The sequence below is a fragment of the Amblyomma maculatum genome, chromosome 1, assembly GCF_055883805.1.
Source record: "Amblyomma maculatum isolate TAMU_Amacu chromosome 1, ASM5588380v1, whole genome shotgun sequence".
Taxonomy (NCBI): domain Eukaryota; kingdom Metazoa; phylum Arthropoda; class Arachnida; order Ixodida; family Ixodidae; genus Amblyomma; species Amblyomma maculatum.
Window position 1 is genome coordinate 209,158,937 of NC_139344.1, and position 25,100 is coordinate 209,184,036.

General features: G+C 42.0%; 1 protein-coding gene across 5 annotated transcripts in view; it reads right to left on the reverse strand.

Annotated features, from left to right (window-relative positions):
- Positions 1-25,100, reverse strand: part of kat80 (katanin p80) — a 200,365-nt gene that overhangs the window by 63,901 nt on the left and 111,364 nt on the right. For 2 of the 5 annotated variants that reach the window (XM_084590172.1, XM_084590177.1), the window contains exons 4-13: positions 18,787-18,887; positions 18,010-18,051; positions 17,166-17,249; positions 15,217-15,404; positions 14,656-14,806; positions 13,191-13,321; positions 12,095-12,148; positions 10,189-10,307; positions 8,887-8,916; positions 5,236-5,283 (exon numbers count right to left, since the gene is read on the reverse strand). In XM_084590172.1, the coding sequence (XP_084446298.1) occupies positions 5,236-5,283; positions 8,887-8,916; positions 10,189-10,307; positions 12,095-12,148; positions 13,191-13,321; positions 14,656-14,806; positions 15,217-15,404; positions 17,166-17,249; positions 18,010-18,051; positions 18,787-18,887 (948 nt within the window). The remainder of the gene's footprint in view (positions 1-5,235; positions 5,284-8,886; positions 8,917-10,188; positions 10,308-12,094; positions 12,149-13,190; positions 13,322-14,655; positions 14,807-15,216; positions 15,405-17,165; positions 17,250-18,009; positions 18,052-18,786; positions 18,888-25,100) is intronic. The other 3 variants (XM_084590174.1, XM_084590173.1, XM_084590175.1) reach the window with 3 other exon arrangements.

The window sequence follows — 25,100 nt, forward strand, 5'->3', positions numbered from 1 at the left end:
AACGTTAAATGCCATAAACCAAACCAAACCAAACAAGTTTAGAATTTTTGTGCAATAAAAAGCACTCATTACCGATTCTGCTAGCATGCAATCCTTTTTGAACTGACTAGATGGCACAATGTGCTCTCACCACCGAGATACCCATCACAAGTGATACTGGTCAATTTGTTATTGGGTGTAAAAGTTCAGTCCTCAATACTGTAGCAAATGGTCTCATTTATCAGCTAGTGTAATACTCCACAAGCCTTTGTTATGTTTTCAGGTAATCATCAAGCATCATATGTTGAAGCTAAAAATCAGAAAGCAATGACATTTGTTGCATTGTGGCACATGGAAATGGCTAAAGCTTCTAACCAACGCAAATTGTGTACACCTTCGGCTGCACTTAAGTGAACAAAATCTATGTCTGCAAACTAGTACCAGCCTTACCACTATGACACTTAAGTGAAACTTCTGCAACCTTTATAATATTCAGTGCAATATAAAATGCAGATTTTGTCCACTAAAAATGCTAAGATGTGCTGCACTCAAAAATTTTGGCCCCAGCTTTTGTTATAAAGCTACAGATCTGCAATAAAAATACTTTGCTTTTTTTACATTCAGCAATATACGGCCATGTTCTTTAGCTGGGTTCTAACTTTATTTTAAATTAACGTAGAGAAAATATTTATATTTTAAATGCAACTTAGAGCAAACTATTCAGGCTAAGTATGTACGGCATGGTGCGAGCATAAAATTGAAGCTACGTGAAAGCATTTTTAATGCAATAAAATAGAGGCGTCACTACTTAATAATAAGATGCCGCACAAAAAGTCAGAGAAGGTCAAAGCCAAGCAAACTTGATGGTGCCACAAGATACCTGCATGCATGTTCCCAACCGGTTCATAAAAAAAAAATTGGGGTTTTCAAGAAATTTCTTGCTAAAGATGGGACCCTCCCCACTTATTCGTCCTGGCGCAACGTTACCTCTGTGCATATCACAAGCTGGGAATGTTGCAATGCTCATTACAGCAGTTTGTGACATGTAGTAAAAATAAAACGATTTGCCGCCAAAATGTTCCTCTTGAGCTCAGTAGCGAACTTGCACCTAGTGTTTGTTCTAAATGCAACCTAAACTGATAATAAACATGACAAAATTAATGCATCGTAATCTGCACCCTAACCAGTACATATCAGCACGTTGTGATCACAGAGTTGCCAAAGCCAAACACACCACTACAAAGGCCAGTCCAATGTAATACAGCAGGCTTTTTTTGCCTTGTTTACCCTTGGTAGATCATAAAAAAGGACATGGTTCAGCACAAATATTTCAAAATAAATTACTTGAAACCAATGTAAACCTTTTCTGTAGCAGTAATTTTACTATAAGCAGTCCCTATAAAGCTTTACTTAAGCCTTCATGGCTCCTCCATAACTGAAGAAAATATGCAGCAGTTGACCTGTTCCGATAACAATCACGACTGGCAATGAGCTCTCTGCAAGTACAGGCCCTGGGAACAGCAGCTAGTAATGAGGGGGGGGTTAAACTATAATTTTTCAGAAAACCCCAATCCGCCTTTTGCGCGAGTTTTCTGCGCATGCGCGAAGCCCCAGCGGCGACTGATGAAAACACACTGAGCGGCGTCGACGGCGCTTCTCGTCGCCGCACTCATAGCCAACGCACAGGGGCTGGAGGCGCGGTCACGTTCACAGCTTCGGTAAAACGATGCCAACCACCTGTGCCGCTTACGGCTGCCACTCTTGAGGCGTGCCGGGATGCAAGACGCGTTTTGTTAGCTTTCCTTCGGCGAGCCGCGACCTGCAACGGCGTGAAGCTTGGATTAGGGCAACCAAGCATCAAGACATGAATGGGCGACCTTGGCAGCCGACTGCGTGCACTCGACTGTGCGAAAAACACTTCGTTACAGGTATGTATGCATCTAAAGGAAATGTGCATGATGAAAAGTATCTACCGGAGTTTGCACCAAGCCTGTAACCCACCAGTGATAGCCGCAATGAGCATTTGTTCGGCGCGTCTGATGGCGATGTATTTTGTCGTTTGTTTTATTTATGTGTGAAGGGGCCGGGTAGCGCAGATATCACGGGTGGCTGTGTGCGCTAGACCGTAATATATAGCATGTTTTATCGCGACTGCCGCCTGACTAAAAAGAAGAAAAAAAGGGTGTTTGTTGTGATGCACCGCCGTTAGCGAGCCGAGTGCTTGAGCTGGTCATGAGGCTCGCGAACGGCAGTGCATTAAAACGTCGTATTTTTTTTTCTTGTTAGTGAGGTGGCAGTCATGATAAAACATGCTAAATATTACAGCCTAGCGCACACAGCCGCCTGTGATATCTAAGCTACCTAGAGCTTTCGCACATAAAGATAAGAAGGGACAAAATACATCGCCTTCAGGCCCCGGTGCAACTGAAGCAATCACGCACCGAAGAAATCCTCATTGCAGCTATCACTGGTGCGCTACAGCTTGGGTGAAAACTCCAGTAGGTACTTTTCATCATGCCTATTTCGCTTAGATGCATACATACCTGCAGTATCTGTGTTTTTGCCGCTCGGAGCATATGACGCACTTAACTGGCCTTCGTGCACGCCAAAGCATCCGGACTTTGTTCCTTTAATGTACGCAATCAGACGCACTTCGTTAGGGAGCTTGATAATCGTCGTCTTCGTCCAACCGTTTGCAACGGCAAGGAAACCGCCCGGCCCAATAAATGAGTCTCCTGGTGGGTTCATGCTCGTTCACTTGCAGAGTGGATCGCTCTGGACGTAGAACAGGGTTGGTTCCTGACCGAGATGCGCATCCGATATGTAGGAGATTCACATATATCACCAAGTTGATTCCGCAGAAATCGCGGCGGAGGCAGAAATGAACGTTGGAGATCCTTTCACAACAGAATGACCATTCTCTGCGCACCGAGAACCTTTTCACCACTGCGACCACATCCGTTCTGACTCCTGAGGCCAGAAACCGGCTACAGCTCTGAATCATCCATTGCCAGAAAAATGCAGCGCGTTTCCTGCAGGTGTGCATTCCGGCCGGGACAATGCCCTTTTCACGGGGTGTGTATATGTAACTCTCTGCCGATCTTCGTGGATGAAATCCTATAGCTGCACGGTTGTAGATGACGCGAGGAGGAAGCGACGCCCATTGCACCATGCCGGCGCCGCGGTGACCGCATTGTGCTCGGTAACTCAAGACACCCCGCGCACATGCGCCGCTCTAAGTCACAGGAGACGATCCCACCTAGCTCTGCAGCATCAACAAACCCCTGGCTGCTTTGCCCTTTGAGATCCCTCTCTCTCTCTCTCTGCCCCCACGCTCTCCTGTCTGCCGAAAACCTGCACGCTGAGAGCGTCTCATTCTGTCACGTCGAACACGGCCCGCGCTACACGCTCTTACAATACGAAGATAGTATATGCGTACGTGCGTTATGAGTGGATTGTGAAAACGCTCTACCTTCCCCCATACTGCGTGAACATGATATGCTGCAATCACTGTCACTACTTTCCGCTCCGAGGCCAAAAAAGGGGGGAAGCTTTCGCTTTGTACCAGCGTTGGCGTGGCCATTTCGTATGGTGCGCTTTCGCGTCGTCTGCTACACTGCCGCTCAATGTGTTTCCCGCCCGCTCCCGCATGATGGCGCCACATCCTCGCGCAAAAGGCGGATTCCAACTTGCTGAAGCATCTGATGAACATGCACAGCTTTTCTTTTAGCTGACAGTACTAATTGCTGGCTTCCTATTATTACACAGCCTTTACTGTATTTGGCTATTCACTACAACAAGGCTGTCTACCACACAGGGCTAAGGAATTCAAGTAGAATTTGAGCATTTACACAATACAGTCTGACCGCAATACAACGAACGTATACCCGCTCTAGTGAAAACCACGCATATTTTTCCACAACTTAATGAAGCGGTTTTACACTGAACTTCTGCTTTAACAAAGTCCTCGTGCATCCCATGCATGTATCATGGATCAGCCTGATAAGTGATTAAAATGAAAACTTTAGCCCAGACAGACCCAACTTTCAAGCATCATTTTATTCACAATGCTCGTCTGGACATTGTTTTTGTCAATACGCCACCACCTCTGAATGGCATCACTATCATCGGCACCTGTTTCTGTCAATATGCTGCGCGAAGTACCCCCTTTTGAATGGTATCACCATCGGGTTCCCATTAGTGGTTGCCTGATGGTTTTTGTGCTCATATCATCAGGCTGAACGCTTGAGAAATTTTTCATGTCGTCAGGAACTAGAACATTTTGTAAATTATGCCTACTGGTCAGGATATGTATAAAATAGATGTCCTTAAGAAATTTTGGGTCAATAGCAGTCATACCACTGGGATTTTACTGTATTTACAAGGTGCCACCTAAAGTCTTCTGGTTCAGTTTGTAGGGTTTAATGCTACGTGGGATGCCATAGTGAAAAGCTTCAGAAATTTGAACCACATGGAGTTTTTTATCGTGCACTGACATCGCACAGTAGACTGGCACCTTGCTTTTCACGCTCAGTGAAAAGCAGCTGCTGCGGCCAAGATTTGATCCTGCATTCGGTTCAGCAGTCGAGCGCCACATTCACTGAGCCATTGCGGTGAGACCAAAGGTCTTCTAAGCTAACCCTGTAACTTTATTTAGACTTCTGAAATGTATCAATTTCAAATTAAATAAATTCGCGATATAACAAAATTTTTGTCTTCAAGTGTGACTTTCTTCAAATCGAGATTTGACTGCATAAGCACACTCACTACATTCAGTTTCTACCAATGTGGTTCTATAATTCCACTAACAAAAACGTTTCACTTCACAAAGGCCGAGCACATGCATGTTAATCACAAAAAGCTACAGAAGTTACAAACAAAAGGCAGACTGGCAGAGATATAATAGAAAATCAGCTATCAACACGGGACATGAGCCGACGAGCCAGATCACAACCACCACAGAACCACACACAGAACCCACACCATCCCTTTTGCACACTGGGAATTTTGTACTAGACCTTCACCAGGATAAACAGTGTGAAAGCAAGTAAGCTCATCACAACTGAAATTGGCCTGATACTACCACAGATAAGCCTGAATATGCGTATGTAACTAATATATTGCACATATACTATACCACTGCACACATACAGAGCATGGCTCATACACAACACATTATAACATAAATAACCTGAACTCTACCAGTACACAAAATGATGAATACAAAAGAAAGAAATGAGTCTGAGACAAGCATACCCTCAGGGGGCGCAGGAAAGGGATTGTCCTTGGGTGGAGTGCGCGACACTAAAGTGAAAAAGAAATAAAGAAACACCCCAGTGCTCAGGTAATTTTGCAGAGTTCTTGGTTTAAAATAGTGCAACAACTTAAGAAGTAAAAACCTGAACTGACTAAGTGTTTGAGAGTGAAAACGTGCTAGAGCTACAAATGCAACCACATAATTATCAACACTAAGAGTATTCAAGCAACTGACTGGTGCTTGCTTTTGGGTCATTCTAATAGCTCAATCAGCCTGACAGAATCAGTACTTTTGATTCTGCCTGGACCCCAACGGAAAGTCGTAACTACTTATTGTATAATCTCATCCCACACAAACATACAAATTAATGCATTAAGCATTTACAAAGGTTATTTAGAAAACTGAAGTAAAAATTGTGGTTCAATAGGTGGTATGCACACACATTTGTCCACATTGCAACGCTACAGCACGACACAGCCACCATGTTTGCAATGCATGTGCAGAAGAACACTTGATTAGCAAACTTGCTTTCTTTGCAAGTCGCATTTAGATTTCAGTGTTGAGTACCGGGCATCGCAGATTTGTCCAGTAGTCACCACACAGGATAGATACATGCATCTGAGTAGTAAATGAACAATGCTTAGGATAGTCAGCTGTGCTCATAATGGCTTCTCGAGTCAACCAAGAAATGGGTGTAACAACAAAAACATTTCCCCATGAACAGAGTTCCTTTCAATTCCATGGCTGATGCTCGGAGAGTGGCTAGTGACAGCTACACTTCACTCAAAGAGGACAGCTGGATGGTTGCAGCACAATCCCAGTGAAAATACTGGTGACATGGCCACTTTTAGCAGTACCTTCAGTACCCGCTGCACAACTGGTGAGTGGGGTATTCAAGCAGAACTCTCAAGCTCTATTATATATACACTACACATGTCAGATATGCATGGCACTTCGGATCTTAAATTCAGGGCGATCTGCACATCAGGTAAGTTGCATCCTGACTGAGAGAATTGCATCTCATCATGAACTGGACCCAGAAACCCACTACTGGTGCATACACTTCATTTCCTGGTAGAGCCATGTTCATCAAGACACCATTTTTTAATATAGGATGATGCGAAGTCTACATTTATTACAGGCTGATACTGTAAATTTACGAGCTAGTGGGGCAACCTCCCTGTCAACGTATAAATGGCTATCACAATGACTTACAACTGCCTTTGTGCATAACAAGGAACTATGGCAACGAAGCAACAAGCCATGCATATGCGTTGTGCATAGATGACTTCCACAAACAACCTGACAGACAGCCATAGAATCAGTGAGTACTGCAAAAGTCACCTCTTACATACAGTTCAAGCACCCCAAATGTGGTAGCAAGTGACCACATCGCCACTTTTTTCAACCAGAAGATATTGAAACGTGGTTCTCTCCTTTCAGTGAAGCACAACTGCCAATGAACGCTCTCCAAGTATCAGTTATGAAATCGAGAAGGATGCAACACAAGGCTAATTTTGTTGTTGCAGACGGTTTTTCACAAGCTCGAGAATTAAAAAAAAAAAAAAAAGAAAAGAAATGTAACTGACCATTCTGAGCGGTGTTTGTTTACAACACAGCTTTTTGCATGTATTCCATATGGTGACAACCAACCAAACCTCCAATGCATGTGGGTTCCAATATGTAATTCAAATGCAACCCACAAGAGAAACAAAAAGCATGCTTAAGGAGCAAGAGTTTGTTATGTGCACTGCAAACATGGTGGCTGACGGCATCACGTCACAATGTGGACAAGATGCAGGGCATCCCAGGTATATGCTAGATTTTTGCCCTCACCCCCAACCTAAATGAAGACATGTGGAGTGCATGGTAGATCACAAAATTAAACACAAAGCACGCAGCATGCTCTCATGCAAACAAAACAGGAAACAAACACTGCAGCATGCATATCATTCCCTACGACTCTAGGCTATAAACAAATCGAATGAAGAACAAGAGCAAAACTGCTAGTAATTACATCTTTATTATTCCTCAGTTTTCCTGCTTGCACTGTTTCCTCATAGTCTAACAAATTTTTAACAACAATATTTTAGCATTACTTCAAAGCTCTAGTTCACTGATAAATACAGAAGGCTATTACTAGTTTCTCTCTGTTATTAGAACAATGTCATTAAAATGCAATCTCTAGGCACACAAATATTGAAAAAATGGTAATAGTCTGCTACAGTTTAAGATAGCATACCTAACAAACATTTAACAGGAATAACATTCTTTAGTAAGATGCTTGAATGAAAACTGCAAATTATCTTATTTTCCCTTTTACAATGACACAACTTGTATCTCGTCAGCAAAAGGTAGCAGTGTTTACGATGGCAAACAATTTTGAATGCCTTGAACATAAAACTATTTTGGACATTGGCATTTCATTTCTGGGGCTGGGTGCTATTGAGTCGTTTTTTCCTGCTAAACCTGGCACTAACATAGTAAGCTTTTGTAGCTCAATAAGAGCATGCAAGGCTCATTTCATCTATAAAGTGCAAGAATAAAGCTGCCTCATTAACGTTCCAAGATCGTGGCCACATGCTTCCAATTGATACTGTCTGTAAAAATTCAGCCGAATCTCATAAAAATTGAGGAATGGCAATTCCTTCACGACAAAGCCCCACTGCTCGAACCAAACAGATGTGCAGCTACAGAATGGTCAGGAACCACAGTTACCTGCATATTATCTCGACCCATGTAAAAATTCTTCCCCCAAACCAATAATTTATTCACATTAAAATTTTGGGTAGAGATTGCATTTTGAGGTCCACTTTCTGCACCAATGAGTGCTAGATTGGTACTGCTTAGTTTGCGCATTAGGAGAAGAGAAAGAACTCATTTCGTCAACAGGACCAAACTTTTGAAGAGCACGCTGGGCTAGCTTTGGTCATGCAAAGTGCTGCTATCTACTTGGAAAACAAGCTTAACCTAGCCACTGCTATTAGTGTGATCTGTACTTTCCCAGCAGATGGCAACACCAGTCCAATTAACTAATCAAGCCAATGCACCTTGCTATTCAAAAAGATAAGCTTGTTGACAGCAAGAGTTTTCTAAGACACATGGCAGTGCAATAGGACAGATGGGACTGGCGAAGAAACACAAACAACAGGACTGGGACAGACTCCAAACTGAGATTCAGTCTGCACATAAACTACACCTGGTCATATCACCAGTTGTTGCTTGAATAGTTCTCTACTTATGCCAAAAGAGCAGATACTTATGGATTACTACATTAAGCAGACCTCAAGACAAAATCCTTTGCAAAATTTCGCTACAAATATGCCAGCAGTGAAGGAAGAAAGGAATTTCAAGTGTCCAAATTAATCTGAAGGTAACTGCAAACATTAGTTTAATCATGTATGATTACTTCACCACAACATGTTTAGCGACAAAATGCCATATCTTGTATCCATTACATAAACTTTTCTATGTATCCAAGTCTTGAATGGATCGCTTGCTTCCAATACACAATGAAAAAATAACTTGAAGCTAATATAAGCTTTCTATAAATTAGGATTACAAAATAAAATTGCAAAGCCTTGCAAGAACTCAACTATAAAACACCTCACAGGCACACAGAAAGCAATAGGTAGAAACTGGATTCATACTTTTGTTCTGGACCACCAAATCCAATGAAGCTAAAAAGCAAAATTGAAATACTGGTAAACTGCAAGGCAGCACTAAAAAGATGTCAGCACAAGGCTAAAAAGTGCGCACCACAAAGCGATTCTCTGCAGAAACGTCAATACGCACGAGGACAATCTTAAATGCGAATGCATAGAGTATAGGCACCCATAAACAGGGACATCACTTAAAACCCAATGAGGTCAGTCTCAGGTATAACAGAAGAGATTTCCAATGAGGCTAGAAAAATCGTGGAGCAAATGTGAGTTAGTTACGCAAAATTAATACTTCAAGAATTAAAGAAAAAGGAAATGTTTCACAATAGAAATTTAGGGAACTGAAATCAACACGCATCACAATTTTCGGAAATTATTTGGTAGTGTGAAAGCCTGCACAATTCAGGAGAATAGTTAAAATATGTGTAGCCCTAGGCAATATGTGTTGCTTCCATGGTGCACAGGGGCATGCTTGGTTGCGGTCACTACTAGCATGCACGTATACCAACAAGCAGAATTTCCTCAGATATTTTGCGCAGTTAGAGTTAAATGTATAAAAAGTACTGAAATAATGACAATTCCGGAAAACTGCAGCACTAAATGGTTCGCTTGAACTTCTGCAACATTTTCTGATCTAGGTTTCTTGCTATGTCGAGTAGCTGAAAAGTTAAGCTTTTCGTAGTATGTATGCAAACAGCTTGGCTCAGAGTAATGGCCAAGTTTTTTAATGATCACTGGCTAGTAGACTCTAATGTGCATGACTACTGAATGCTATATTCTCATGTAGTAAGTGTCAATGCCAAGTTATTTAACATTGCCTTCTGTCTGTACCAAGATAACGGAATGCTGACTGAGCCCTACATGAAGCGCATTCTAATTTTTTGTTCACAATGAAAAAAACAGTGTTTTCTAATGTGTCATGCCAATGTGCAAATAACTTAACCCCTAATTTTTAAGAAAAGATAGGACAGTCACCAACTTTGCTCCAGATAGCCTAATTTAAGGTGAAAACATGTATAACAGATACCCTACCGTCAGTCTCCTCATGGAACGTCACACTGCTAGCATCTTTCTAGTGCCATAAGCGCAAGCAAAAACAAAACTGAAAATGGCACCAAACTACGTGTTTTCTGTAAGCTCTAAGTTGCTTGCCTCGCAACACAGTTCTTTCACAACAAAAGATATGCCTAAGATACTTTTGATGTACAATCGAAAGTTTAGCTAAGCAAGAAAAAGATTCCATAAAATGGAAACCAAAGAGCAGGGTCAGTTCAGTGACAATTTGCTCACATTCTTGTGATGGATGAAATATTTTGTTGTAGTCCCTGTAGTCTTTAATGTTTGCTTCTCCTTGCTCCGTCTCCAATGGAAAAGCATCCCCATCTTCCAAAGGCTTCATACGCATCACTCTGCACACAACAGTTTGTTCATAGATATGATATATCAGTGTGCATTTCACAATGATCACGGCAAGAACAGGCAAGCATGAGTGAAGTGTAACCAAGAAAGTCAATCACAGCCCCAACATACTAGCTAAACTCCTAAACTTCCAATGCAGTGGTCTGATGCAGTTAAACATATAATACTGCAGGCACTGTACCACACATCTCAAGTCTTCTGTACAAACACCTAAAACTTGACGGTTGCCCCCCAAAGCAACTGCCTGAGAAAAATAACATTTTACACTTGACTCTTTAGCAAGGAGTACATGGTTCCTAACACAGTTTCAACATCATTCATCGACTATTAAAACTCTTCTCCTAACTTTCAAGTTTAATTATTTACTTTGAATGTGCAGAACATCTAATTTACGAAAAACCACATCTTTCTGGGCAATATTAGCAGATAGTCTAGCTTAACAACCAGTGTCAAAAACCTAATTCAGTGCCCCCCCCCCAAGCACACCTTCTACAAAATAACAGAAATAACAACAGGCATGCTGGCACCTAGGTAAGAAATATGACAAATCATAGACTGCAGGTATACATGGCATTTAACAAATTATTACAGATGTCTGACATGCACAATAGCCATAGAAAGTTAATAGAATGAATTAAAGATGGATCTGATAAGAAACATTATTAATAAACTATTACTAGCCCACACAGGTATCCGTTAATGCGTAATCCGATTCAGTACATTAAGACACTCCACGTAAAGCCTATCAGTTAACGCATACAGACGGCAACAAAGCAATTAGCAGAATTGTGCAATCAAGCTACTATCTCTCTTACACGCATATAAGTGTGTACACATAAAAGGCGTCCCAAACGACAACACAAGTTTGAAACAAAAGCTGGTACAGCAGTAGAAATGAATCTGAAAAAGTATTCTTTGACCAAACACCAAACAGGTGTTAAGGTGTTATGTTTTCCTCCGCCAAAACACTAGTTCCAGAGAGTTGCAGAGTATCAAAAGAAGCCCTGGATGGAAATGTCTGAAGAAGACACTTTGTACCGAATGCCTGCACTGTGAACAGAGTACGAAAAACCATTGAGAGGAGGAATTTTTCACTTGCACTAGCAGCTAAAGTGGCTCCACAAACATGGTCATGCCATGTGAAAATCGGCACAGAAGTACCGCCATATTCCAGATGTTCAAAAAAAATGTTCCCCTGCCTCAAAAACTCTAGATTTCGGAAGCTTTCTTAAAAGTATGAAAAATATTTTTCCAAGAAAACCACAACAAATAAAATTATGCCATAAAAGGATCCTCTTAAAACTGATTTTCTAATTAAATTCTTAACATGTTCTCTGCAGTTTAAGGGCAAATAAATGCACTTAATCATTCATTCTAATTTGCATGGGTTACAAAATGTGCCTGTTTATTCCAGGCAACCGCCAAAAATGCTTTAGTATTTTCAGTATACTCCAGCAACTTGTAAGTTTTTATCATTTCGATTCACATTAGCTGGCCCCATATGCGCACATGCACACAGGAGATAGAGTTTGTATACCTCAAATATTCCAGTTATGGGCTGTTAGGTGAACAAAGATGTCTAGTATCAGTAAATCACTTGATCAATTTCTCCCCGACTTTTACAGTTCTCCTTAAGAAAATATTCAGACAATTAGGTATTTGACTTCATGTCATTAAATAAGGAGTAATGGCTCCAAAAGCAGCAGTGACCGCAAAATGAAATTATTGCTCTTTTTGCCCTTTAATCTAAATTGTTTTTGCTTTACCGAGAACTTACTGAAAGTCAGGTGTATCCTTCTTATCTTTGGAGAAGCTTCTCCGGGTATGAGACCTGAAAGCAACAAGGCATGCGAGCACTTGGTCTCCATGAATTGTGGAGTCCAAACAATGCACACACACATCCTCTTCTTGGTGCATTAATGCATCATCTAAATGAAATATATTACAACCTTACTTCTAGCACAATTTGAAATTTTGTTATGTGCAAGTTTAAAGGAGTATAGACTCCAAATTCTTGCTTGCATGCTTTCTTCATTTAAATTACATGTTGGACACTGGACTGCATAGATCATCATGTGGATTTGCCAAAAGCCGCTGAATAATTTATAATTGAATGTGTCCTTGATGCTGTTTAGGATTCATCAAATGAACAATGGCTGTGACAAGCAAGAAGTGCTATCAACGACTATATTGCAGTTTTTTCTGTGCATCATACGACCTAAAAAGCATTCAGAGGACACTGAATTATAAATTATTTAGCAATCGTAAGCAAGCGTCAGGTGGTGATCCATGTATTCTAGTGTATAATGTGTAATTTGAAAAAAAAAGAATACATGCAACTAAATTTAAAGGTCTAAAGTTTTTTAGCTATAGCGTGGTGGACAATATAAGTACACCGAAATGTCTGAAATGATGACAAGGCTTGTATGCCCCCATCTTAGTTTCACAAAGGAATCAAAGCAGAACAACCTAACCATTTCCTTTGCAAAAGCTGACTAATTTGTCATCTAGAACTCATCATGTAGCTGTTCTTGCCACATAGTTTCCATTCCAAAGAATTTGCCTTGTGCACAAATTGAACAGATATTAAGCACTGTTATTTGGTGCCATCATGAGGAGGTAACATATGAGCATATCAATTCTGAACTCTTAAGCAGTATACATATTTCTGGACAGTACTATTCCTGAAGCTGCAAGGTCAGGCATGTATCATGCACTTATACTGCAGGTCTGGGCATGCAAGTTAAGGGCATTGCATTCAAAGTGAGGCCAAATGAAAACTGGCTACAGTAACAAGCCTTCGTGGTACAGTGTTGCGTCCTCCCAGAAGAATTATGGACCTGCAAAGCAGCGTGGAAATAGCAGGAACTCACCCAACTTTGAAAGGGCTTGTGGTGATATACTGAGGCACAGAAGAGTTATTTGGCATCCCTCCAAATGGTTGAACCCTATTGAGGTCTATCACATATACAGCAACATTTGTTAGAGAAAATGCACCAGCAATCTGAAAACAGAAAGAGGATAAAATTCAGAACTTTCCAGAAATCATGTTCCTCTTGCAGAACAATTATTTTCTGCATCCAGTGCACTGTCCCAATCTAGCACAACCTGAGATAATCAAAGCCTGTTAGCATTGGTGACAGCTTCAGCAGATATGCACAATGGAGCATACTTGCATTATTTAAGGCAACTGGATGTTGCCAGGATGAAAAAGCTGGAGGCTCTGTTTAAAACGGCTACTGCAGCAGGTGACGATAGTGCACACTCAATGTCGACGTTCTTGATTCAACAGGCTTTTATGTGCTAAGGCAATGTAATGCTGGAAATGCCCCAGTGGAAGGCATTGCATTGGTACCAATCACCTATGGCTATAGAACTGTTTCCTGTAGGGCTAGGTTTGTTTCAAGGAGTTTAACATCCCAAAGCAACTCAGGCTGAGGGACACTGTAGAGGAGGGCACCGAAAATTCCGGCCACCCAGGATTCTTTAAAATGCAATGATGTCACAAAGCATGTAGTAGGCGCTTTGCTTTCACCTCCAGCAATAAGCAGCCTCCAAAGTCAGGACTGAATCCATGTCCTTCGCTTCAGCAGCCGAAAGTCCCTATTACCCAATGAAATGTTGGGGCCTGGTGGGCTAGTTGGTTTGATTTGTTCATCTTCAAAGACTGCAACTAAATGATAGAAGAAAAAAGGACACGCACATTGTGCTCTGTGCATGCTCCTTTTTTTCTTGTTTAGTCAGAGTTTTTGAAGATGAACGAACCACTCCTATGGTCCTTCCAAATGGTTTCTTTGTTCAGACAGACATCACACAAATAACTTTCACAGTTACGCTGCTGTTTATTTAAATGCTTTAGTGGCTGCTCTGCACTTCCAAACACCCTGTCACTCTCTTTAACGCCATCACAATTTACTGCTCAAGAACAACTCTGCTTTTTTTCTACGATTATTTCATTTATGCCTTTACTGTAGGTTCTTTATTAAGTATAAGTGCACACTCGCCTGAAAGCAAGTCCAGAGTTACACCAGCTATAAATCCTCTATGAGGGGAGATTTCAGGCAGCCTCCAACCCTTTTCCTAAGAGCCACAAGGTTGCTCCTTTCGGTACACATGACTCACTTCAAAGAGGTCCAAAGCTTAATGAAGAAACGCTTCTTACATTGCTCCACAATACGAATGACCATGTACAAATGTAATTTAAACTTGAAGACATAATTCGAGGTCTTAAAAGCATAGAACAAAACAATTTTCCACAGTGGCAAGAAACTTAGTACCAGCACTGTACAGCACAACTCTGTAAAAACAGAACAAGAAGTAACATAAAACCAAACTCACAAGCTGATTTTGAGCGACAGAAATGTCAGCCACTCTATTCCATCCCATGACCAGAGTGTCACATGTTTTTACAGGCTCCCAGCCGTAAACCTTGAGGAAATCTTCAGCACCACTGAAGAGGCAGGCACCATCCGGACTGAAGAAGACGCACCTGCAATGGAATAAAGGAATATAACATGAGCTTACTGAGAAAATAACCTTAATGCTGTTAACTCTTGTGAACCAAATATCAGTCAAATGTTTTGTTCAATTATAGCTATTATTATTTAAACATGTTCACAAGTCCCAACAGGTGAACCCCCTTTTCCTCTTTCTACTTAGGAACCAAAGAGTGGCATGCTGGTTTGCATTAATGGTTTGAATCAGAGAGAACTGCCAACCAGTAGATTACAAATTCTACTTCTGTTCAAGTAAGGTGCAGATCATTGTACAAACTAACTGGCACATTTGAAAACTACATTAACTACATAAACTCAGGAAAGCACTTTGCTGGAAGCGACAGAAAATGGGCCCTTTTCCGACTCTAAGAGGACAATGAAATACTCACAACCACCGCATTACCTTACTATACCAGAGTCACCCTCTGTAGATGAAACAAGATTGAAGTTCTCGAGGTCCCAAAACTTTACAGTGCTGTCAGAGCTGCCACTTGCCAGGAGGAACTCATTCGGATGGAAGTCAACATCATTCACAGGCCCACAATGGTCCCGAAACTCTGACAGCATTTTTCCCGCAGGCAAGTCCCAAAGCTGCACAGTCAACACATTTGTCATCAGCACTCAGGCACAGGTAAGAAAGAAAAAGAACCTAAAACATTCATAAAGAAAATTTTCTTTTTTAAAGTAACAAATGCTACAATGAATGTCTTGCAACCCCTGAGGCCAATTTATTGAAACAAATGAATCATCATCATCAGCCGGACTATACCCACTGCAGGGCGAAGGTCTCTCCCATATTTTTCCAATTAACCCGGTTCTATGCTAGCTGCATCCACTTGACCCCTGCGAACTTCTTAACCTCATCTGCCCACCTAACTTTTTGCCGCCCTCTGCTATACTTTCCTTCCCTTGGAATCCAGTTTGTTACCCTAAGCGACCATCAGTTGTCCTCTCTTTGTACTACATGGCCTACCCATGTCCATTTCTTCTTCTTGATTTCCAAAAGAATGTCATTAACTCCAGTTATTTTTCTGACCCACTCTGTGCGCTTCCTATCTCTTAATGTTACACCTACCATTTTGCGTTCCACAGCCCTCTGCGTTGTCCTCAACTTGAGTAGAACTTTTTTCGTTAGCCTCCATGTTTCAACCCCATAGGTGAGTACAGGTAAGATGCAACTGCTGTATACTTTCCTCTTGAGCGATACCGGTAAGCTGCTAGTCATAATCTGCGAGTGCTTGCCAAATGCGCTTCATCCCAATTTTATACTCCTAGTTATTTCCCTTTCACGATGCGTATTTGCGGTTACTACCTGCCCTAAGTAGAATATTCGCCAAATGATTGAAGACAGCAAACAAATGAATACAGAAAGCAAAAACACCTTTACCTATCTACAGCTTTTGGGTACTTTTTCAGTATTTTAGGCCCATTTAGGTACTCTCTTTCTACAATCAGTTCAGGAGTGGGACACATTACCAAATGATATTGTTAGCAGCCCATCACTTCAGTAATTTATCGAAACTTATTATTTGCCTTGTGTAGTAATTGTGACATTACATCCCATTGTATACAGAAATCAATCCTTAGATATACTGCCACACCAACACTTTAAATTCTGATCTGTTTTGTGACTGATGAAACTTCTATTTAATCTGAAGTTCTTGTGACTCTTGTTTTCCTGTATTGCTTTGTGTTCAATGTTGCCCCCCCCCTGTAACAGCCTCTAAAAGAGGCTAACACTGTGATCAAACAAATAAATAAACTGCTCAGTTACTGTTTTGTTCGTATTCAATACCCTCACCTCTTCCATGAATGCAATTATATTTTTACACTTGCAGGTTACGTGAACATTTTTTACTCTGCTCTATATTTAAATAACTTGTCAAGATGCTACAATGTTATGATCATAGAAAAGATGCGAAGAAATAAGGCTTAAAGAGTAGCCTCTACATAATGACAGTGAGCTTTTACACTGATGCTTTTAGCTATTCTGGATTAAATTAAGAAATACATTAGGTACGTTTATGTCAAAATGCATTAAGTTTCGAAAGCCCCAAGGCACCCACAGCATAGCAGTTTTTGTCACACCCCCAGCATGGCAGCAAATATTGTGACAGCCGCCCACAGAAAATCCAGCAACATGTCACATCATAAATTCTGTGCCACTTTTTGCCTTTTCAGTCTCTATCCTTTGAATAATGAACAGAAGCTGAAGATTCAAATGGGCCCTTGTATACTATTAAACATGAACTGGCATCATTGCACTTACAAGAAAATTGTATCGGCCAAAACAAGCACTATGTCCACATGCATGCCTAATATGAATTTTATATGTGTGAAAAATATTCAAACCTTGACGCTGCCATCTTCACTTCCTGATGCAATCCATCGCCCATCAGGACTGAACTTTAGGCTATTCACACATTTGTTGTGACCCTATGCACAAAAGAAATTTGCAGACACTTGAGAGACACAAACAAAAAGAATTCTTGTATAAAAAAAAAATCCCGCATGTTTATCAATTGGTGGCAATGGCCCTCAGCCCATAATTATAATAAAACAAACAGTACCATATTTTCTGAAGCACCACAACTGATACAGAGATGCTGCCTTAGCAAAAACTTCGAAAAACAGAAGGTTTTTTCAAGTTTTCTCTTAACTGTTTAACTCCCAAGGATGGAATTAAATGTGCAATAATGCTGCCACCAGCAACAATTCCTGGGCTCCTAAAAGCAGCACTGGATGGTAGTGCTCCTGCCTATTTCAATATTTGTGTGTCGCAAACTGTAGCCTGTCTAGCATTATCTTCTTGCAGTCACTACCTAATTACATTCCTACATGCTTAGGTAGTCACTAGTTATTAAGGACAACCAGAAACAAACACAGGGAAAAACTATTTTCTGTTGCAAAATGTTTTTCTTGCACACCAAACAAGCACTTGTAGACTTAAAATTTATTAAGGGCACATGGATGGATAAAAACAAAGAAATTTTAACAAAATTTTTACTGCAGTGGGAACCTCTGAACTAGACACCTGAGGTTCTTTTAACATAGCTAAAATCTCACTACATGGCAATTTTTTCATCTTGATTTAATTAAAATGCAGCCACGAAGCTAAAATCGAACTCTACGACTGAATGATGTGCACAATACCCTACCTGAGTCGATTTGTACAAAGGGATCGCATTAAGCTTACCTTGTAGGTGAATATACATCCTTTTTTTCTAGTGTCCCAAAGCTAGAAGCAAGAAAAAATGACAAAAAGCAATTACTGATGCTGACCGCGCAATGCTTCGTTATATTAGCGTTCTTGCCTCCATGACCAGTAGTTGGTTGGCACTAATTTTTTCTCATTCTTGAAAAACTGCAGTTTTAACAGCTTCAAAAGAAAGTTATTTCTACAATGACCCAGAACTCAACAAAGCAATGAAGCAAATATGCACAACTTTCAGAATAATTAGTCTTACAAGTCATGACTACTAATTTTCATGCATGTTGCAACTTAGTTTTTTTTTTTTTTTTTTTTTTTTTTTTATTCAGAGCATTTAGCTACTGACAATTTCCTTGTACATGAAAGTTTTGAACAAAACTTTAGCTATTAAAGCCGTCATAAATGAAGTCTTCATCAGAAACAAGAATGGAAAAACATTTTCTGGTGACAGTGCAAATTCACAAACATGCAGAAAGAAAGCAATGTGGATGCTAGCACACTCTTGTATTTTAAATACTGTCTTAAGCTACACCTGACTGATAGGTGCATCGTTATGTAAGCTGCAGTATATGTGGCAGTGCAAAAAAAGAAAAATTGTCAGTAAAAATTCTTGATTCTTTTTCACTGTCATAGGAGTTGTTCATGAACAGTCCTACATTCCCAATGGCTTTAAATAAACCCCTCAACACACAAAACTTCATAATATGAAATTTCAGGCCTTCTAAATGAGATGGCCATATAAGTAGGATGAAGAAATGTCACCTTTATAGTGGTGTCCATTGACCCTGATGCTACAAATTCCGCGTGAGGGTGAAAATCCATGCACCGCACGTTCCCCTTGTGACCTGTGAGTGTCCGGACCACTGAAAAACACAGCATCTGTTTTACCAACACTGAAAACTGAGCTCGGGAACTTAAGTGTCCAAACTAATTAATAGTCCTTATTTCCTGATGCACACAACCTGTGAAAAGTAAATTGAACATAGTTCCATACCCAATATATTAAGCTGATGCTTGGATCTGGCTTATGTATATGATTCACACTTACAAATTGATACATGCACTCTTTAACATTTGCTCCATGTGTACATGCAGTTAAGAAAATGCATTATTGTCCAGATATTTACCAGAAACAAAATAGGTTTTAACTCGATACCTAGACTTCCTACAAAAGCACGATCTGTGCCCACAATATTGTTTATTTCAGAAAAAGATTATGGCGAGAAGAAATAACTTCTACTACAATATATAACATATGTCAGGCATAAAAAAAAAGGCAAACATACAAAACAATGTCTATAAACTGCAATTCAAATTCCGCTAAAAGTAATGCACATTCCCCTTGAGATGAATAGGTGGTGGTAGTGGTTTATTACTAAATAATCAAAAAGAAGGAAAAGAGTGTTGCTGGCCGCGGCAACTACTTGCAAATCTGCTGAGCATATGAGAAGTTGAGTACAGCAGAAGTCACAAATATCCTTGCCCCACTCTCATGCTGTACGTCGTCTGCCGTCGTCACATAGCTCTGGCAAATCAGAGAGCAGTGCATCCCGTAGATGTGGCTAATCAGAGAGCTATATGTCACACAAGTGTGGCCAATGTCTCCTTTGTGGCCATCAGAGGTGGTACACGTTCGTACGTGGTATAAAAACCGATGGACGTCAGATCAGCTTCTGGGGGATATTGAGGCTCCTCTTGGTGCTCCGGGGCTGGGGACCAAGGGGATCTGTCATTCATTCCGTCGTCGTACTTGCCGCTTCGGTGGCAAACGACAGCTGTTGCAAGGCAAGTCTCTTCTTGCATCAAAGTGTGTTGCTTGGTGAGTTGGTAACTGATCATTACCACGTCTCTTCTTCCAATCTACATCTCTTTCAACTCTCCTTTACCCCCAAGAGGCAGTGGGTGGTGGCTCAGCGGAAGCCAGTTGGCAGGTCTGTGCATTTTCTTTTACAGCGTAAGCTCTAATGCTACCATTCTCCAAGGTCATTCATCTGCGCAAGCAAGGTAACTGTGCATGTGCCAGTTTCATCTGCGCCTCGCCAACAGTTGTGCCGCGCGCTCGCCACATACGTCATAGCGTGATAGGCCTATGTAGTCTCGACTGCAAACCTCTTGCGGTGGGCTACACAGCATCAGGCTATGTAGCCCAACGCGAGAGGTTGGCAGTAGAGACTCCCGACCAGCGAGAAGCCCAACTGGTCCATGTTCATAACACATTCCGCTCGTTAACTAGGTTCAGCCTGGTTGAACCCAGCCAATTCTTCCTTCAGTCACTTCGAGTCGACGCCGATGCCAAGACACTTGAGCCAGTGAGACGCCTGAACAGAGGGAACGCCTTTTTCGAGACGACGCTGAGATCACGAGAACTGCTCAAGCTAATCAGACGCATGAAGAGAAGGAACGCCTGAATAACGAACCAAGCGTTTGAAAGCACAAGCTTCACAAGCATGGCATGTGTCAGTGCACATACTTGCATTCAGCCAACTAAGCTGAATCGGCTGTAATCTTGTCACGAGCAGTGTTTTCTCGATATCGTATGTACCCTATTTCCCGAAGATGCGCACGCATTCTCCGCGCGCACCAGCCTCAAGCGACACAAGGTCTGGCATTCAAACAGTGCAGCATCGACAAAGTACTCTGTGAAAGGCGTGTCCACCACTCGCTAGGTCTAACATGCTTAGCATCGAAGAGACAGCGGATGGTGCTTTGGAACTAGCCCTCCCCTATGAAAAGATATCCAAGCATTTTACCATCCACTACAAATGACCTTAAATTTTGAAGTTGATTTCACAGTTTAAAATTTTAAATTTAAATTTTGCATTTAAATTTTAAAGTTTATTTCCGCAATGCATTCGACATCGAAGCGAGCGAACCACGCCATTGCAGGCTCGTTCCTCGTGGCATTATATATATATAGCTTTATTTAAATAGGTTGGCTTTTCCGCATGACTACGATGGACGTAAAAATGAGCAAGAAAAACCGAAGGCCACCCTCCAGGACACTCAACGTTCCCCTCGTCACGCGGTTTCACAGCGCTACCAGTAGGGACCCAAGGCCGCGCAGCTGACCCGTCTCCGCGCGCGAAAAGTGTTCGTGGCACGCCATTCGATATATCAACGACCGGCAATACAAGCATTCGATATAGTGGCGGCATTCCTGGACTTTTACATGAGCACATTTACGGATGTAACCTGTGTGTTCGATGTATCCAATAGTTCGAAACATCCTGGTTCGATAATTTACCTGTAACAGAGAACTATGCGCAGATTCGCCTCAGTTTAGAATGAAGGGAAAGGCGCAGTCAGAAGGTGCTAACTACAGTCAACTGTGCAGAGCAGCTTCAAGAAAGTCATTCATGTCTGAGAAACCTGCGCTGCACACTACACTGATGGACTTCTGCTCAGTTGAACGGAAGCACAGCCTATGCTGTAAGAAAAGCCGTAATAAATAAAGTCAAGTAAATAAAGCTGTGCACTGAGGTGCTCTTACTGTAACCCGGTTTAGCGATACGGTGCGAGACCCCATTGAGAGCGCTTTCGGTTTCTCGGTCACAGAGGTCAGCAGTTCAAGTGTCGCGAGGCGCACAAACAAGATCGTCATCCAAGAAGGCCCAGCTGCGCTGACTCTGCGAGCTCTCGAGAGATTATGCAAACGGTTTAGAAGGGGCAACTTTGGGTCGCTCGCACCATCTTCGTGGACGCAGTAAGCGCCGCAAAGGGCGCTTGGCGCGTGCGGAGCCCGCACGACCCAGAGAAGAAAACTAGAAAGCGTGGAATAGGAAACTCGTTCGGCAACCGCAACAAAAAAGGAGTACACGCGGCTCTTGGCGGTCGCATCAACCACAACAGCGTTCAGTCGAGTGGCCGTGATTCAAGGCCACAGCACATAGATAAGCACTTGTAAAAACACACACACACAAAAAAAAAAAAGGAAAATGAAAAACGCTAACGGTGATCTCCTGCACGATGTGCGCCGCGAGAGTCGGTATGCATATATATAGTATTTGATTTATTTGATTGGCGCAATTATAGAAGCGGCGCGTGGGAGCTACTAAAGCACAGCTCACATCTGCCATATGTTCCACGCCCATGGTGAAACGTACGCCCACTTCGATACTTCTATCTTCGATGCTGAAGTGCTCGGCTGCCTGGTGATCATCGCGAGATCGCATCACTCGTGAGGTCTTATCAATCGTACGTTCGGGAGCCCACAGTTGATCGGAAATCTACTGTTTACTGAAAGTGAACAGATACGTTTTGCGCTCAAAGCTGAACGATGGTCACCGGAAAGCCACCATGCATGCGCACAAGACCTAACGCCAGATATTGCTTCCCACGTCGCTGCTAAGCACTGTCAAACTTCGAGCGCGCTTAGAATTAACTGAATATCAATTCATGAATTTTAAATTTAAAACTCATTATATATATATATATATATATATATATATATATATATATATATATATATATATATATATATATATATATATATATATATATATATATATATATATATATATATATTGGATTCCAAGGAAGGAAAGTGTAACAGGGGGCGGCAGAAAGTTAGGTGGGCGGATGAGGTGAAGAAGTTCGCAGGGGTCAAATGGATGCAGCTAGCACAGAACCGGGTTAGGTGGAGAAATATGGGAGAGGCCTTTGCCCTGCAAAGGTATAATCTGGCTGGTGGTGGATGATTGTCCATAACCCCTTCCTTTTTTTTTTTTTTCTTTTCCAGTTCCTGGTTCAAGGGTAACGAAATTATTTCGATGCAGCCAGCATAGCAATAAGAGTTTGAGACCCTTGATTAAAGTCTATACTCGTTTAAAAACAGGTCCATTCAAGTTGTAACACTGTCCTGTCATGACCATGCGGCTTAGGAAGGGCTCTGCCCTGCGTGCCTTGCATGTGTATGCGACAGAAGGGGAAATCAAGCATAAATGTGTTACAAAATCAGCGCTGAAAGTAATATCTGCAAGTGGACTAAGCCCACATCGGCTAGAATAAGAGTGTTTTCATTACAAAAAGTATGCGTCACATCCTATTTTGTTTCTATCTCCTTTCGTGCCCCATCAACGCTTTCGCTTTCGGGGTGGGCCGACCTGCAAATAGCTGTCTGCAGTTAGTAACGTCGACTCGTGGTCGAACTTCTCGCGGCATCCCAGCGCCAACCGACACACGGACAACTATAACAGATGAAAGAACTAGCACTTCTAGCACCGAACGAAGCAAGAAACGCCACATCGAGAAAGAAAAAAAAAGTGTCAAAGAGACATTCAGTACGGAAGTCAAAAAGTCGTCAACGTTTCCAATTCCACCGAAAGCAAGGATGTCAATCAAAAACCTTATAACAAATGAGATGTATGACCTATTCTGGAAATGCATGACTGAATCTATGATGCATAGGTTTCGAGGCAGCAATACACTATCATAGTATTGAAGGAGCGCATAAGTCATTTTGCTCGCTCCCATTTATCGCGCACACCTGTCTTATATAGACTGCATACCGCTAAGATGCCTCCATGCAGCGGAGATGCAAATACGAGACGTGATCTCGTAGCCAGCGAGCAAATACAGGACACACGCCTGCCTTGATCGTGGCCAGCCGATTGGCGTCGGACGATGCCACGAAACGCTTTGTCGAGTAGAAGAACAAGCAAGCTACCGGCTGTCCAGTGTCTACCCCTTTTTTGGCATTTATGATGGCGCCGGCGCCTTTGTGGCAGTCATTCAGCGTTGCCGCAGTGCATCAACCACGCCGCTCTCTATCGCTATCTTCACTGCGCATCCCCTAAGACTTTTTTTGTTTTGTTTTTTTCTCCTTCCTGTCGGTACGAACCGGTCCCATCGCGTCCACGCACTACGTCACAACCTGTCAAGGTGCCGTTGCTTCAGAGAGATGTAGGCCTGTGGATGGATTGCCCAATTTCCTCTACTCGCAAAACAAGCTCATCTGTATACTTATTCGCGCATCAGAAAGTTGAAATAGTGTGGCGCGCGTGACAGTTACACACCAACAAGCGCTGCGCTTTCGGCGCCAATACGCGGCTGAATGCAGAGGCAGAGAAGATTGGACAATCACGTCGAGCGCGCTGTACTAACTGTCGATCATAGCATCAGCGTCAAAAGTCAACGCTTTTCTTGGCCCTAATGGGCCTAACGTAACACTGACCGTTATAACTGCAGCGTCACTTTTCCTTCTTCGTTTCTCCCCAGATTCCACTAAAGTTGAATGTATACTTTTAAGGCTTTCCGCTGACAGCTACGACAGTCTAGTAACAAGCTAGAAGCGATAATACTGATAACCGACTGCCCAGCGTTCCACGTGAATTCGCTGTTGCTCTGGAGAAAAGCACACACACACATCGCTAAGGGAACAGCGTGAAAGTTGGGGGAAGCTAGGCGGAAGTTCCGCAGCGGCGCACCCGAACAAAGATCGCGTGGTCGACACGAGTCAAGAGCCGAACAGTGCGCGTGAAACAAGGAACGGCCTATGCTCCACTATTGTACTGTCACCTCGGAAAGCGTATCGTCGTCACCTGTGGTGACACGGTTCGAAGTTGCGTCATCGGCTCTCCTCTCTCGAAATACAGAGCCGCCTCTTTCCTCCTGGGCTTTTCGGAGTGGGGAGATTTGTGCTATACTGGTACGGCGCACGCTTAACTGATGGTGATACATTAATAATAATAATAATATTATTATTATTATTATTATTATTATTATTATTATTATTATTATTATTATTATTATTATTATTATTACCGTTCACTTTGACGGGAAGTCGACAAGTGAGAGTCAAACCAGCGCTTGTGGTGTGTGTTCCTATCCTTTCGTCTGTGTGTTTCGAGCTGTTTTATTTTTAACCATGTATCACCAACTCACCTGCTTAGCTAGTCTGAAACCATGTTTGTCCAGTCCCCAAGGCCTGATGGCCACAATAAAGACCTTCAGTATTACCTTGACACCTGTTTTAACCACGATATTTAACAACTGTTTGTAGAGATGCGCCTTTCCCCACAAGTGAAAAAAAGCCCGTGCTCTCCTTGTCTTTAACTCGGACAACAAATCTGAAGCTT